The sequence below is a fragment of the Protomyctophum bolini genome (genome assembly GCF_963924005.1).
Source record: "Protomyctophum bolini genome assembly, chromosome: 6".
Classification (NCBI taxonomy): Eukaryota; Metazoa; Chordata; class Actinopteri; order Myctophiformes; family Myctophidae; genus Protomyctophum; species Protomyctophum bolini.
Window position 1 is genome coordinate 26000296 of NC_137867.1, and position 16793 is coordinate 26017088.

The 16793-nt window shown below is 41.9% G+C and overlaps 1 protein-coding gene across 3 annotated transcripts in view; it reads left to right on the top strand.

Moving 5' to 3' along the window:
• The window catches only part of ddr2l (discoidin domain receptor family, member 2, like), a 39839-nt gene continuing 23046 nt past the window's right edge, over positions 1-16793 (top strand). For all 3 annotated transcript variants that reach the window (XM_080766126.1, XM_080766128.1, XM_080766127.1), the window contains exons 1-2: positions 1-199; positions 15979-16077. In XM_080766126.1, the coding sequence (XP_080622252.1) occupies positions 16017-16077 (61 nt within the window). In that variant the 5' untranslated portion in view covers positions 1-199; positions 15979-16016. The remainder of the gene's footprint in view (positions 200-15978; positions 16078-16793) is intronic.

A 16793-nucleotide genomic window follows, 5' to 3' on the forward strand; every position in this document is an offset into this window, starting at 1 on the left:
GCGGGATGTGATGTAAAACGTACATAGAAACTTTTTTTGGAGTGTGCAAATCTTCTTCCGATGCATTGTTGCTACAATACCCCAACCGATATCAATTTTCTTGATAATGATCTGAGTTGTTTAATCGCCGCGTGTCTCCGAAGACAAAGGGAAAAGAAATAACCTTGTCGTCGGGATCTTGTGGAGAAACTGCGACCAGGTAAATAGCTGGATGTTGTCGCCGTTTCATAATCTAAGAGTGTGAAGTTGTGTGGAATAGACAAAAGTTTCCCCATCGCTGTTTTTGTTGGCCTCTTTGTTGCGAACCAGAATGGAGCCAGCTTTTTACGCACGAGCATCGGCGATTCGGCGGACGTTGTAATATTTGGAGGAATTTTGGAAGACTGGCATTTACATCTCGTGACAGCGATGACAGCACTGTGAGAATTGCTGTAGGCCTAGATGGAAATAATAGGTGAACAGAATCCTATCTAGACTAGACCTTCATAAAAGAGACAACACATTTTACGCACCGCTGCCGTTAAATTAATCACGTGAATTCTGAAAGGACGACAGCCTATGTTGTCTTTAAGAACTTTCAGTTAAGTTCAGCCTGACACCTTTTTCCTCGCATGTCATACTTTTTAAATATGCTAACGAGAGAGGCAAGCAAAAACACAATTTCCTGTTAGATCAATAGTTGGTACTGTTTACTACTAGAGTCTAGTCTCGAACAGGCAAGGTTGCCACATTTACCAGTCAAATGAAGTTACTCCAGGCTGTTGGGATAACGGTAGCTATGAGGGCTATAGTAGGCCCAATTGATGCCTATTCATTTCTGGCTGCTTCAACGTCATGTGGTTGACAGGTGACTTGACCCAACGAACAATCACTTGTGTGACGTTTATGTAAATTAGTTTAATAATTGTGTTTTGAGCCACAGAGAGTTCAGGGCAATGCTTTTTTTTTTTTTTTTTGCCTCGCTTATAAGTTGCTCTACATTAGATAACTTAGCTGTTTTGACTGAGCTTGTATACCTGATATTTTCTGAGAAAATTTCAAGAAATAAAAAATAAATGCTAAATATAGTCTAGTGAAAATAGCAGATCTACAACAAGCTCACAAAGAGCTATAGGCGATCTGTTGTGACTGTGAGGTTGTATGTCTACTATTTTCACTATTTTTGCATGACCGCTGTGCATTTCATTAATTAATGATTTGATTACTGATTTGTTGATTCATAATTTGTAACCTATTTGCGAATGTGAGATACAAAAACCCAAAGGGTTTATAGTCCGAATTAAATTAAACTACATCTGTGGTCATCCCTGCATGACATTGGCCATAGCTTATGCAGAATTGCAGATGGGTGACATAATCACATTGTAACCAGTTTAAGGACTAGACTAGTCACTGTTATGTGTTGTGTCCAGGAGTGAGCTCGAAGGGAAGCAATGTAACCTGAAACTGCAGGGTTGTGGGTATGCAAATAGCAAATAGGTCAATTGGATCCCCAACACAGAGAGAGGCTAAAGGAGCAACTACTGATTGCTTCATATTTAGGAATTAGGACCGGTCGGTGTGGTGAATAAATAGTTTTATTATCAAAATGGTGATTTGATTGATTCAGTGGGTCTGCATAATCACAGAAACACTATGATATATAGACAATATGTATGGATGACAGAGAGGGTGGTAGAGGGAAAAAGTGATGATCTGCATTTTAACCTTTCACTGTGCCTCTAGAATACATATTGGTAACTAATAAAGGGGAATAGTCTCACAGCCAGCCCTACCGTAGTTATGGTTTGTTCTGGTACTACCAGAACAAACCATAACTAAAAGGATAATGTGCGGTGGAATGCCGTTTAACATATTATGATCCTAGTAGGGACAGAGCCATATATACTGTAGATACAGAGACATAAAGTACTGGAGGCAGAAGAGCCTATAGAGATTGTATCAGTAATTGTCATGTCAACCCTGTCAATAATACCCACCCAATCCACAACAGCTTCTTTCAGTTGTACCATTTTACAATCCTGTATTCAAATGAAAGCTCCAATTATGAGAAGATCATATTTCATTGCAATTCCATGTCAATAAACATTCAGTAGACGATAATTCAAAATATGTGTATGTTTTACTTAAATGGTTGCAACAACAAGTAGAATTTACAGCATCCGAAATTATTCAAAACTCATGTCTGTCATAAACAGCCAGTGCAGTAAAATCACATTTTAGTTAAGACTGGGCATTATTTGCCAAAATACAGAGTGACTTGGGCTTCAAATGTAATGGGCTACTTGCAAAGAGGGAGTCTGAGGGACAAAGAATAGCCAATAGCTGCATAATAGTAGCTGTGACTACAGTGAGAACAAGGATTATTGAATAATTTAAATGACAGAGTGAGTGCTGCTTTTGTGTTCGTTTGTGAATATTTACAGTTACACTGCTGCCAAGCCATAATCTGTGTCTCATTGTGTCATTAGAAAAACATTATCTGTTAACTGATTGTTAGCAGAGTCAGTGTCGCTAAACATGGCTCTCTCCTCTGAACTCAGACAATATCTAGCCTTTCCTCAGTTTCCTGTACTGTTCAATCATCTTCAATATGGCTTGCTTACAGTAATATAATTTCAATAAATACTGTTTATTTTGTTTGGTTTCAGTAAAGTCATTGAAGTGTCTTAATTCTCTGTTTTACCCTGCTAAGTCAAGTCAACTTGGTTGTTGGCGAAACTAGACTTGTTGTGTAGGCTATATGGTCTTAATCACGTCACAAGCATAGATCAATTTGGCCTGATCATACAGTTGTATCATGGAGCCCCTGGATAGACATACCGAATATCTTCAAATAAACACCATACATTGACAGATGAACCATTCTCTACATACCTGAATCTAGGTGCATGCATGCACGCACATGCAGTAAATGTTCATTACACTTTGCACTTTATGCCGCTCTGGATAAGAGCGATGCTACATGCCTTGTGTTTATTTGTGTGTGTAAACTGTGTATGCAGGGGCGTTGGACTGGGGGGAAAGTGTGACACACTAGGGCCCTAGGGTGTGGGGGGCCTCAAAAGCCTGGATTACACATAAAAACACTAAATAAAATGTATGTGGGGGACCCACAGTGATTGCTTTTCCGAGGGCCCAGAATATGGTGCTACGCCCCTCTGTGTATATGCATACATGTGTGTTGATATCTTTTTGTGTCTGTAGATGCATTATACTGTAGATGTATAGGCTACCCTGCAAGGCCAGGGACACTATGGGCCTGATTCATTAAAAAGAAATCCGCCACCGTTACACTGTGGCGGAAACAGATATCGTATTTATCCGTCCGATCAAGCTACGTTGAGATGACGTGTTATTCAGAGAGCGGTGTGTACCACAGGTGCGCTGGCGTATCGCAGGTGTATGTCATACTGAATGCAGTGGGTGCAAAGTGATCGGAAAAGCACCCGACAACCTCATTTGCATTGATCCACGCCCCATATCGCACCATAAAAGGCTTCAAGCATGACTCAGCAGACAGCAGTTTGGTCTGTCAAAAAAAGAAAAAAGGCTTTGCAGCCGCAGACTATGCGGCTTCACAGCCGCGGTCAATGCATGAATATAGCCCGCACTCTATTAATATGTCCACAACGGTGCGTGCTCCGCTGCTGAAACAATATAATTATAATTTATTTAATTAAGTTCGGGACCAACTCATACCTTTGCACTTTGCAGTCAGAGGTAAAACATAGGCTATCCTATCCGATATTTAAAATATCGGATATATGTCAATGCAAAAGTCGTCTTTTGAGAGAGAGAGAGAGAGAGAGAGAGAGAGAGAGAGAGAGAGAGAGAGGAGAGAGGGAGGGGGGCATGGCTTGCGCGATAAAGAACAGTACAAGCCTATCATATATACAAGTGAAAAGGTGTACCCATACTCATTCTTCATGCTCTATCTCCGACCGAACCACACTTTCACCACACATCTCTATATGCAAAATAAATTCGCCACCCTCCCCCAACTGACATAGCCTATTTTTTAGCCCTTCAAGTTTCTTATTTACTCTGCAAATATTACTTTTATGAAAATCACGATCGAGCCAGCAGATAAACGGGTGCCACAACACGCCGAGAAACAAGGAATTTAACCACGCTACTTGCATACACTGCAACTCGCTTACAATTCGCAAACCTGGCAACACTGCCTGCCTCTTACGTCACCAGCTCTGTTCCTCCTGGCCTCCGTAGTCCGTCGCGCTCACAATCTGTCGCAGCCATCTTGCTTTTCTTTTGGATGGGCGAGTGGACATTTAATGCTAATAAATTAATTATAGGTCCAGCAAGCAAATCATGATGGTCTGATTGTGCTCAATAGGTCACAATAACATTCCGAAATTAGGTGTTGTGTTTTGTATGGCATTTTCCCCAGTAGTAGTTGCATATCTATCTCAGCTTTTGCCTGATAGCACACATGCTAACGTCAGCAGCCATAGCAACATACAGTGTGCGCAGACATAACATGAGTTGTTTACAACACAAACACACGGCCTTTTAACCACGCAATACACACAACAGCTCGGGAGTTATTAAACCGAACGTGGACGCTGTTTCAGTGTTACATTTGCTGCGCATATCGGAATAATTGTAACGGCATGCATGATAAATGTAACAACGCTAAAAAACACCATTAAACATATCGTTTTCAGCTTAAAGCTATTACATTTCATTGAAGCAACTCCTTAGCATTGTTTTCATACCATGGATGTGATAAGAAAATGTATCAAACATAAGGGAAATATTAAATAGTATCGGGTGTACCAGTACCAGTTTGGCCATTTCTTTTTTTTCAATGGGGCAATACATTGATTAAACAAACGTTTGATTGATTGAGTTGTACAACGTTATACAACCCTAAACTAATTTCAGAATACACTACACGATACAATACCATTTCAGAACATATAATATTGGCCAATATGTCAAATATGTAAATATTACATATAATGGCATTGAATGGAAGCGGACCATTTGTAACACATGTTACAAATGACCCGCTTTTGCAAGTTTTCTTTGCAGTTGCTTACAGACCAGAATGAACGTGAATTCCGTCTAAACACGATGCAAACTAATGAAGAACATAAGCATGAACACATCCATGTGGATTTTTATTCACCAACACCAAAGACAAAAATTGTACCACACATATACTCCAGGTGTAAAATTAGACGCATTTTGAAGGTAAACACTTCAAACTTCAAACTCCTGGCCACGTAGAGTACGTTGCTGTACACATACTGACGCGATGGCGTCATGGTGGCGTTGACCAATCAAGATATAACGTCCATGTTACAACCGTGAAGCGTTACAACCTTGGCGGCTCTCCCCTACATTTGTTACTAACATTAGGTTGTGGCGAAGTAGACACGTGGCCAGCAGATACTGTGTTTTGGACAAACAGGCTAGGTATTGGTGTTGATTTGGGTCAACTGGACAAACAGCGTGGTGTTGTTTTGTGTCTGTGTTTGTGTTGGAGCGCCTCAGTGTGGCCGTACAGGTCATGTGCAACCTCTTCCACAGAGAGATGGAGACACTAAATCTCAGCTGGACAAACATGTTTGCATGCATGCATCGCTGCCTTGCATGCTGTGTGCTACTGTTGAGTCTGTCACTTACTTTGACTGATTTATGGCATTGTCTTTCTGTTAAAATCCAACTATGTTAATTTAAGAACTCTGGGCATATAGGTCATTGTTTATTCACTGTGCACACGTGTAGCCTATTGTATGTCAGACTGTATGTCTGTCCCACAGTCACAATCCTTTAGTACTTAGGCTGTGGAAATATTCAGGACAAAACAATGGTACATTTCCAATAACCCATTCGTTACTACATGTGGAGTCAACTCCCGCCATTTATTTCTTCCCATAGTGCGTGGCAAAGTCGCTCTGGGATGAGTGCGCGCGTAGCGCGCACGAAATTCTAGTACATTCATAAGTGAATAATTGGGATCCTCTTGTCTGAAGAATTTAAGAAATTATAATCCAGTGAGTTTAGCCAGTGAGTTAAACTATTCTGTGTGTGGCATCCATGCATGTGATCAATATCAATACATGATTATAAAGTCTGTCCTTCATATTTGCAAGCACGGGAGCAGCGCATGTGGAGCTGCGGAGCGGACCGTTGCCCCGTCGGCTAGAATGCTGTCGGAAAAAAGGCCGCCTCCCAGGCTAATGTGGTCTTCTATTTTTTATACAGGGCTATATAGCCCATTCATTTTCCAATGTGAATCGGATCGGCAGCACGCTGCTGTCTGCCCACCCCACACACACACACACACACACACACACACACTGCACACACACACACACACACACACACACACACACACCGACCGACAGTCAACTGACTCAAGGAGCTCCGTAACAAAACAATTTCAATAGGCCTGCCGCCTACTGCAGGCATTACTACACTAAACAATGTTTATTCGTAGTGCAGAATGCAGATAAGCCTATGTGTTCTTATTATAATTGTGAGTTTGTTTTTTAACATGCGCGAGAGCCGATCTACAAGCTCACAACCGTTGCACTGCGAGTAGAAAGCTGTCAAGTGAGAAGCGCAATCGCGCATGCTATAGTAATATCCTAATGAATAAATAAAAAGGTGTCGGGCTTGCAGGGGCAGTTTCTGTATGGGGAAATGCATGCATTTAGGCATACAAGTGCACTCAGCTTTTATTATATAGGCTATCATTTATTTTGTGCTGATCGACCAATATGTCATGGGGACACATGCCTACATATTTTATCTGAGATTTGGGAACAATTTATTGATTCAGCATGAAGACTAAAGCCTTCTGAATAAATCTCACGTGTATGCTTCCGCAAATGTCTCCCGTCTGGGCCGTCTCCGCCACCTAAAGACGTCCCGTGGGAATTGACGGAGTTTCCGACCAACGTACGTGAGCGTCAAGTTCACGGCCATTTCCATGAATTCCAAATTAATGTGGGAAATCCACGTAAATGCCTTTCCGCTAGCTTCACGTCATGTTATCACCGTAAACGCCGTTGTGAATCAGGCCCTATATGACTATACTATGCATGCTGACAGATATCCAGTGCAAAATTAGTTTACAAAGCCTAAAAGTTCAATGGAATTGTGATTATTAGAATATATGTTCCAAATTTCCAATGTTCAATGTCAAAAACTACATTAAATTGGCAAAATGTCATGATCGTGAGATTCGTGACAGCCCTTTACAGTATGTTATAGGACGTGGATAGTATACCCTGCAGCTAAACATTTGTGGGCATATACGGTGTGTGTGCGCACGCGCACGCGTGTGCGTGTGCGTGTGCGTGTGTGTGTGGTGTCATAGGTGTATAGTATACCCTGCAACCACACATAACTGCCCTACACATTACAGTATTGTGCTTCAGTGTCTGTATTCTTTACGAGGACAGACCTTGTCTGAACTTTGAAGTGACACGTTCACATTCAGCATTTCAGCGCAGATTGGATTTACTTATGGGAATCATATAAAGTCTGTAAACATCTCTAATGTCTGTAAATCGTCTGTGTAAAAAGAGCAAAGCATTGGGTTGAGAAAGATTCACATATGTACACATCAAACTCCTCATCAATAAAAGTAGGTGTTTATCCTGTGTGCATTTTGGCTTCGCACTCAACTGGTAAAATGAGAATACAACATTTCCTTGGTTAAAAATCCTACATTGTGTGTTTTGATTTTGTTGACCTTGACTAGAATGTTTTTGACTAGTGAGTGAGTGGCTGTTAAAGGGCCTGACAAGTTGCATCAAGCACACCCCAGATTCTTCGGATGTTTGAAGCTCTTTTTCAAACCTTGTTATTGTATTACTCTGGTGAATCCCTCCATAGAGCATATATGGGCAACTGGCGCCCGGGGAATACTGATATATTATTGATTTCAGCTGTTACAATTCCAAGCAATGCAAACATGACTTTAATTACTTCAGTCTATATTAATAGCCTAATGACTTTTATAAAAATGTTTGTCTTTTTTATGTCTTAATATAAATAAATGTATTTGAAATTGGAAAAAAAAGTTACTTTTTAGGATTCCAATTAAAAAAATCACACCTGTGTCAGTGTGAAGTGAGGGGCCCTCTTATCATTATACATCATCAGACATCATCTCATGAACAACTGAATTTATGTGATTGGGACAAAAGCTGTATATAGGAGCGGATAGGTAGGCCACACATTATAATCGGCATGCATATACTGTAGTGGACACTGTCCACATACACCGTACATGCCAATAACATTTGTGTAAGTAAAAGAGAGTAACGTTAATCAGAAAATGTTACTGTTATTATAGTTTACTTTCATGACTCGCGCGAGTCGCAACAAGTCGCAAGTGAATATATATATATATATATATATATTGCACGGAAATGTGTAGGATATATCAGTACTGTGGTTGTTTCATACCATGGTGGTATACTGAAAAATGATTACACCGTTACATTCCTACAGTTGTCCCAAGTTACTGAACTGATGACCTGTCACCTTAGTCACTGAACTGTGCGTTATCTTGAATGACAGTCTAGAACAGCTTGCTGTGGAGTGTGGACACTCTGGCTCAATGGATTCTGTCAGGATCTGTACTGTGTGTGTGTGTGTGTGTGAGAGAGAGATGCTAATAAAGCCCTTTGAAAGAGCATGCTTATGTATTGTACCATGCTTGTGTAAACAGTTTCTCTGATGTGTGGATTCTCCTTCATTGTGTGTGTGTGTGTGTGTGTGTGTGTGTGTGTGTGTGTGTGTGTGTGTGTGTGTGTGTGTGTGTGTGTGTGTGTGTGTGTGTGTGTGTGTGTGTGTGTGTGTGTGTGTGTGTGTGTGTGTGGCTCAGTTGGGAGGCTGTGGCTCAACTGGGAGGTCGGGGTTCGATCCCCGGCCGGGTCATACCAAAGACTGTAAAAATGGGACCCAGTGCCTCCCTGCTTGACACTCGGCATCAAAGGGTTGGATTGGGGGTCAAATCTACTAATCAAATGATTCCCGAGCGCGGCGCACGCTGCAGCTCACCGCTCCTTGGCTGCGCCTCACCGCTCCAAGAGATGGGTCAAATGCAGAGAACAAATTTCACTGCGGTAACGTGTGTGACAAATTGTATGACTTTGACTTTGACTTTGACTTTTGTGTGTGTGTGTGTGTGTGTGTGTGTGTGTGTGTGTGTGTGTGTGCGGGCGGGCTTGCAGAGCACTTGAGTCTTACATTGTTTATTGTGTTGTGTAATCAGATGGCCTGCTATGCAGCCACAGCCTGTGTGAGAGAACCAGTCAGACAAGACATTTACCAAGACGGTCTGGGAGTCTGGGAGGCAGTGGGACAGTCAGACTACATCCACCAATGTAAACTAACAAGCCAGTAAAGCAGTCATGAAATTAAGTTATCTGGTGGACAAAAAGTGTCTTCAGGAAACCAGCCAGCCAGCTTGCAGGCTGCAATAAAACCGATGAGTCATGCAGGGAGCAAGACAATGAACTACAAAAACAGACAGTAAGCTAGCTTCTAAGCCAATCAACCAGCCAGCAAACTATAGTCAACTTGGCCAAGGCCAGGCAATTACCCAGACGGTTAAAACATCTGCCTGAAAGTAGCCATAAACTGTCTAATGTTTGTCATTATTTACCCCAGCAGCTTGCATCATGTGTTAATGTTGGTTCTGTCTGTGTCATCTACAGTAAATTATGTACAGCACACACTACTCTTCAATGTTCTGTTCTGGTGTCAGTTAAGTTCTTGAACTCAGCCTCATTGACCTCCCAACCAGAGTGCGTGCGTGCGTGCTGTGTGTTATGTAGAGAACAGGCAGTAATGCTGCTTTCCGAATATGAGAGAGAGAGAGCAGAGTGCGTGCGTAAGGCATGTGGATTCCTGTGTATATGAGCGAAAGAGTGCACGCGAGAGAGAATGGGATTTGGGTTGCGTTGAATGTTTGGAATGTTGAGGCTTTTGGCTCATGTTTGGTCTGGTGAGGGGAGGGAGGGTATAGGGACTTCTCTCCCTGGGTCTGTTTTTTAGATGCTTGTTTTTGTTTCTCTCCCTCTCGACCCCTGAGACGGGGGAGGGGGGGGGGGGGGGGGTCAGTCAGGTGATAGCAGAGCATAGAGAAAAGGGAAAAGAGTACAAAAATTACAACTACATGGGACAAAACTCAGGCTCTGAGCCTGAGGCTGAGGCTGTCACTGCAAGCCTCGTTATTTTACTTATTTTTTCCCCTTTTTTTTCTTTACTAATATAACTACTGGAAGTGGTCTACCTACTCTTCAAAGGAGCAATTTAGACCCAATTCACCCAAATCTACCCTACCAGATCCCTGCATTCATCTTAGCTTAGTAGTAGAAATGGTTTGTGTCCTTTTGAATCCCAGGAAGAACTTAAATCTATGGATTGCAACTTTAAACTCCAAAGAAAACCAACAAACCACTGAAAATGTCCACCAAATGGGAGGTGCTATATCATTGCTCAATTTGCAACAGTTATCTGCTCATCTGAAATTAAGGCACGGCTGTTCAATTTCTATGATTTGACTAAAGTACCAGTAAGACGCCCTGAGGTCAAGAAACGACGAGGTCGCGTGCATGCATCTGCCTGGGTGACGGAAGACTGCTGGGCTGGCGCTTTGGCATGTGGGGTCAGATCAACATGTAGAATGAATTCTGTACTGGCCATATGGAACGTGTCTTGAGTGTACAGGGTTTGATGAGTTCAGAATCAACATATTGAATGTCAGAACAGGTCAGCTCCATATATCTAAGGGTGGCACCGGGGGCAGTGTCTTGAGTGTACAGGGTTTGATGAGTTCAGAATCAACATATTGAATGTCAGAACAGGTCAGCTCCATATATCTAAGGGTGGCACCGGGGGCAGTGTCTTGAGTGTACAGGGTTTGATGAGGGCCCAGGTAGGGCCGGGCCTTAATTTTCGGGCCTGTTGAATGGACAGGTATCAGTCAAAAGGGAGACATCGAAGAGGAAGGACGGGTGGGGCGGGATCAACATATGGATTGCCATAACAGATCAGCTCCATATATGGAGATCTAAGGGCCGATTCATACTCCTATTTTAGAGCCGGTTCGGCAATTTGATGTCAGATGTAGAGTTGCTGGCTGGCTCCATATATGCAGATCTAGGTGATGATCCAGCCTTCTCCATGTATGGCTATCCAGGATTTGATGAGGTCAGTGTCGTGATATTCATATATGGAGATGGCCATATATGGTCAACCATATGGTGGCGTGACGTGTCATGAGGCGTAATGGGCTGACGGCCATATATGGTCGCTTGACCTGACAGACGGACGGACAGGTTTTGCAGGTTTTCATAGTAAACTTCAAATGTAAATTTTCCTGCCATTGATCTTCATTGCTCTGAGCTAGAACACTAGGATACCTGAATGAAATGCCTACTTGAATACAGTAATAAGAACTAGGCTTATGCAACATTCAAAAGTAGCATGCAGCCTCAGCTCTTTCACTCTTTTATAGCCTCTCCTATATCTTCTATTTATCTCTCCCCATTTCTCTCCCTCCTCTTTTCACTCTCTCTGTGATCTTCAGCTCTCCATTTCTCTCCCCCTCTTTCATACCCCCCCCCCCCCCCCTCTCCCTAGTCATGTGATAGTAGAGAAAGATGAGCAACAGTAGAGGAATCTGAGCAGGCCCCTACAGAAGCCAACACATTACATAAAGCTCCTGCTCGCTCTCTGGTGCTGCTCTTAAAGTCTCTCTCTCTCCCTCCCCCCATATCTCTTTCTCTGCCTCTCTTACTCCCCCGTTTCACTCATTCTTTCTCTTTCAGTGCTTCTCTGACTAAAAAAACATTTACATTACATAAAACAGCTGCACGAAAAGCAACTGTCATTCTAGGTATCCCTCTCCCTCTCTCTTGAACTGTCTCTCTTCCCCTCTCTCTCTTCCCTTTGTCTCTGAGATTTAATATCTTGCTCTTTCTCTGTTTCTCAAACTCTCCAAAAAACCCAAAACAACAACCTATATCAATGACTGTGTAAGCTGTTACACGAGGGAAGGCTCGCCGGAACCGGGCCGGCCCCCTGCGCACGTTAATGGGGTTCTGGTTGTTCCGGGAACGCCCACAGGGCCCACACGGTAACTCTGTCATTTCGCAAAGATTTTTTCCAAAAATAATCAAAGTACAGTACAGTACAGAGCACAGTAACTGTAACAATAAATGTATATATGCACGGTGCACCACTCAGTTCACACAGGTGTGACTTTGTGTTTTTCTTCTTACTGGAGTATGGAGTATTTTACATTTTCAGTACTTCTACTCCACTACATTGCAGAGGCAAATACAACACTACAATTATTTGAAAATGTTTAAGTTACTACCGGTAGTTACTTTGTAGATTTTGATTATTATTAAAAAACATACATTAACCACTTCAGCCCTATATACATTTCTGCCATTTGAAAAGAGCCGATCTACAAGTGAGCTTATATATCTGCATAACAAGCACTTTCTACTTATGGTACTTTAAGTACATTTTGATACCAATACTTTTGTGCTTTTACTCGAGTAAATGTTTAATTCTGAACTTACTGACATACTTACAGTATTTCTTCTACATTGTAGTATTGATACTTTTGCTTAAGTAAGAAATGGGAGTACTTTTCCCACCACTGTCTTATAGTCTACCCCGTCTCTCCTGTCCAGCTGTGTTCTCTAGTGAGTTGATGATGTTCTGTGCAATGTTGCCAGATTTTGTAGGAGAAACAAGCAACCAGGTCTATTAAAAAAATAAGAAAAATGGGATTCATTTGGTTAAAAAAAAACTGAGAGAAAAACAGGGACTTAGTTTGGCTCCTCCCCTTTCTAAGTCCACTTCCTCCTGGCTGCTTCTGTATTTATTCCTACTAACAACAACACTACAAGTTTTGGGCAGTGGTGCTGATGTTATCATAATCTGTTTTGAGAGATTAATTAAACAGTCCCAAATAAGTGAATACAGCAGGTTGTAAAATTGTTTCAGTGCAGTGGTTCACAATTCTTTTTGAAAATCGCAGATCTATAAGCTCACACCATGTGGCAGATGTTGTGAACTTAATATGCTATTTAATAGCCAGTGTATATAGTTTTAAAGTAGTTCAACTAAAGCAAGCCCACATAAGCAACAACACTTTAGAAACAAGCCAACCCACAACTTCCAAAGAAAACAAGCCAGAGTCCAAAGTCGCTTTATAATAAGCAGACATGGCAACACTGGTTGTGCATGCTGAATCAGAAAGCCAGTTGCAGACAGTCTGGAGAGAGACAGATAGTTGGGGGATGTTGACCTCAGATTGATGAATGATGGAGATAGAGGGAAGAGACACAGGCTTAAAGCGTTTTACACTTAAGCCTAATTTATACTAGTCATCCGACAGCTTTGCTCACCGAAATGAACAGATTTTCAAGTTTCAAGTAATGTTTTACTGTGACACTGTCGTACACCAAAGTATAAATTATTTTCGAGAATCACAGGTGTTCGGAGAAGAGTACCGATCCAGTGTGGATCGGAAAAGAGTACAGCTAGGCCTAGGTTTCATTGTTCATGGCTGGGAATAGGCGAGGGTAACGTTTATTTGTGTGTGTGTGTGTGTGTGTGTGTGTGTGCTTCCTTTAGTTCTGTATTGCATAACAGCTCCGAGTAGGCCTGTGTTTGAGTTCAACTTTTATAAACTTCTCGGCTCTAAAGCAATAACATGGAGAAATGACTCACGCACACTTGCTCACACACACTGTCTGTCACAAAACAACCCACAGTGGTCTTAAGGCCTCTACATAGTCCGTTTTGTTCCTTGTGTGGGGGAGTCAAACGACACAAAAAACGCAAGGTTATTGTATACATACATATGTCCTTGCGTTGTCTTGCGTTTTCTTTATTATCAGTGTAATGAGCAAGCATCTACTCGTCCACAAGATGACAGCTGTGACACTATGTCCCAAAAAGCAATGCTGCATTTTCAGGAAGTGAATAGATCTGGTCTTTTTCCCCCCGTTGTTGTTGCCATCATAAACTGTGATGGAGAACTCCTGAGGAAGAAGATCAAGCAGATGGACCAACAACAATCATTAATACAGGTGACAACTTAGAGTATATTATTTATAACTATGCTATGGTGACAGCAGCTATGGCTAGTTAGCCATCTACAGTAGCTTTGGCTAGCCATCTTTATTATGGAGAAATACTCTGTTACAAGTAATCGTTTTTTTCACTTAAAATTTAACGTTATATATTATTTAACAAAAGCCAGTGCTCTTCATCATGTCTTATGACTGGAGATGACTATCATGACATCTTCTGACGGCGTCCTGAATTCTGATTCAACAGGTGGTAGGTCATTCATGGTGCAAGATGACATGCTTTTTATTGCCTTGATTAGGATGAAACGTATAAATGATATATTGACAGCGCTTGTTTGCAGTGTTGCCAGTTATGCTTAATATAAGCAACTTTGGGCTGTACATATAGCTTAATATCCATAGTTGCCCGTTGCTTTAGTTTGGGATTATTTCTGTAGTGTAGTTGCTTATTTGGACTTGCTTTCATGATTCTTTTTTAAAATAGCTGATGTAATCAGGCTCAAGTGGTGAACCTGGTTACTTCTTTTGGGTTTGTTTTCATAGACCTGTTCGCTTGTTTCACTCACAACAAACCAAACAGCATTTGTAATAGTACATGTTGGTCGCGTCTCTAAACATCACATTGTCACCAAATGGAAGTATGTAGGAGACTATAAATTATATACAATTATCATTATATCATAGCTTGTACAACGTCGTCCTGTTTAACTTTCATGTTGGCGTCCAGTGAAATAATGTGAGATAGCCATGCCTGTTCGTGTTTATTTTTACAACGGAGTGGCTTCCCTCTTGCTTCGGGGGTAGGAGCAGAGCAGGAAACAAAACCTTGCTCTCTGCTGCCTCCAGGTGGGCGGCAGGGTGTCCTCGACGCAAGGTACGCAATGCAAGCAATATGGTTGCGTAGGCTCGGGATCAGATCTCAACCCGATGGAACAAGACAGATCACGTAAACTACGCAACGGAGAAATTTCTCTCACCCTCCGTTGAGTATGCATACTTGCGTCGATTACGTTCGACTCTGCAATTAAGGCACTTTATTGGAGAGCAATTTCCAGCACAGGTGCTAATAGGCCTAATACTATGGTTCTCAATGTGGGGTCAGAGGTCAGAGGTCTTTGAGTGGGTTCCAGGTGTCCCCAGCTAAATCCTTGATAATTAGGAACTAAATAGATCCTTCAATCTTGCTACTGAGAGTGTTCTGATAGTGTTTTATTATCCACACCGTACAAAGAGGATTCTGGTTCAAAATTGTCCTTTAATTGTCTAACTAGGCAACAAAAGCACGACTGAAAATGCCATTAATCCGTTTTGTTTTTATTAGCCATGGGGCTTATAAAAGAGCAGCATGCACATGTAATGTAATGCAGTTACACCAAACTACTTTAAATTATGAGATTCAATCAAACAATGAGTCGATTGGAGACATCGTGTTGATCATTAGCTACTTATAGCCACCTGGTTCTGTGTGTCTTTGTCTTTTAGTCCATCTGTTTGTCAGCCACAGTCTGTCTAGTTTTGCTTTGTCTGGGTGCCTGTCTCCTGTAGTGTCTGGCTGTTATCGGGGTACCCTTCTGTCTGTCTACTAGCCAGTCTATTTCGCTGTCAGCCCAGGCATTGAGAAAAAAAAAACGCAAAAACAAAAAAAGCTATACACTCCAGCTTTTAAACGCAGAAGCTGTTCTGCATAGAGATAACATGGGACCACGAAGCTAAAGCTGGCTTCTGCTTCTTCAGTGTGAACGGAGCTTTAGTCTGTCTTTCTTATTCTTATCGTCTGTGGCCTTGTTGACAATTATATTAATCCTCTTCCATTTCCTCCTGTTTTTTGTCTCTCTCTCTCTCTCTCTCTCTCTCCCTCCCTCAGAGATGTAGCGTGTGTGTTGGTGTGATCGGCGGACCATCATGCACCTCTTCCTGCTGCTGATCCTCCACGTCACAGCAGCCTATGGACAGATAGACCCTGGTACACACACACACACACACACACACACACATCGTTGTCGGTTGGAAACGTTGTAGCGTATAGAGCACCGAAGTCTGACATCACTTTCAGTAGAGGGCGCCAGTCCACAGGTTCATGTATTTTTTAATTTGCATTGAAATCCCCATAGGGGGATTTTAGGTCGCTTCATATAAGAGCTGTGTTTGAAAAATAAACCGATCATCCCGGTCTTTCTGTCAGGGGGGTGGCTGTGCGTCGTTAATGATGTCCATTCATATTTGATACAGCCAGTTTCTGGAGAAAATGGAATTAATGTGGCCGCAAAAGCCTTTGAAACTACAAGGGTATGAAAGCAATGTCGCTGCTAATATACGTCATGCCCAGCAACACATTACCTCGTTGACGTAAGCTCAACTGGCAGTGACTCGACTCGTAGTAACCACGAAACATTAAATATATATATAAAAAAAACTTAATTAACATGTCAGTTTCTGTTGTGCGAATGTAGTCTCTGGGTTGTTTGACTCGTTTCTAGCGCTAATTGTGTTACTCTTTGGGTATATTTGTACAATTCCACCTTCAGTCGATGCTTCATATCCATGAGTGAAAAGGCCGGGATGATCGGTGGGGATTTCAATGCAAATAAAAAGTACACAAACTAGCGCCGTCTACTGACAGGGACGTCAGACTTCGGTGCTCTATGTCCAAAACATTTCCTTTTTTATTATTGTTTTAAA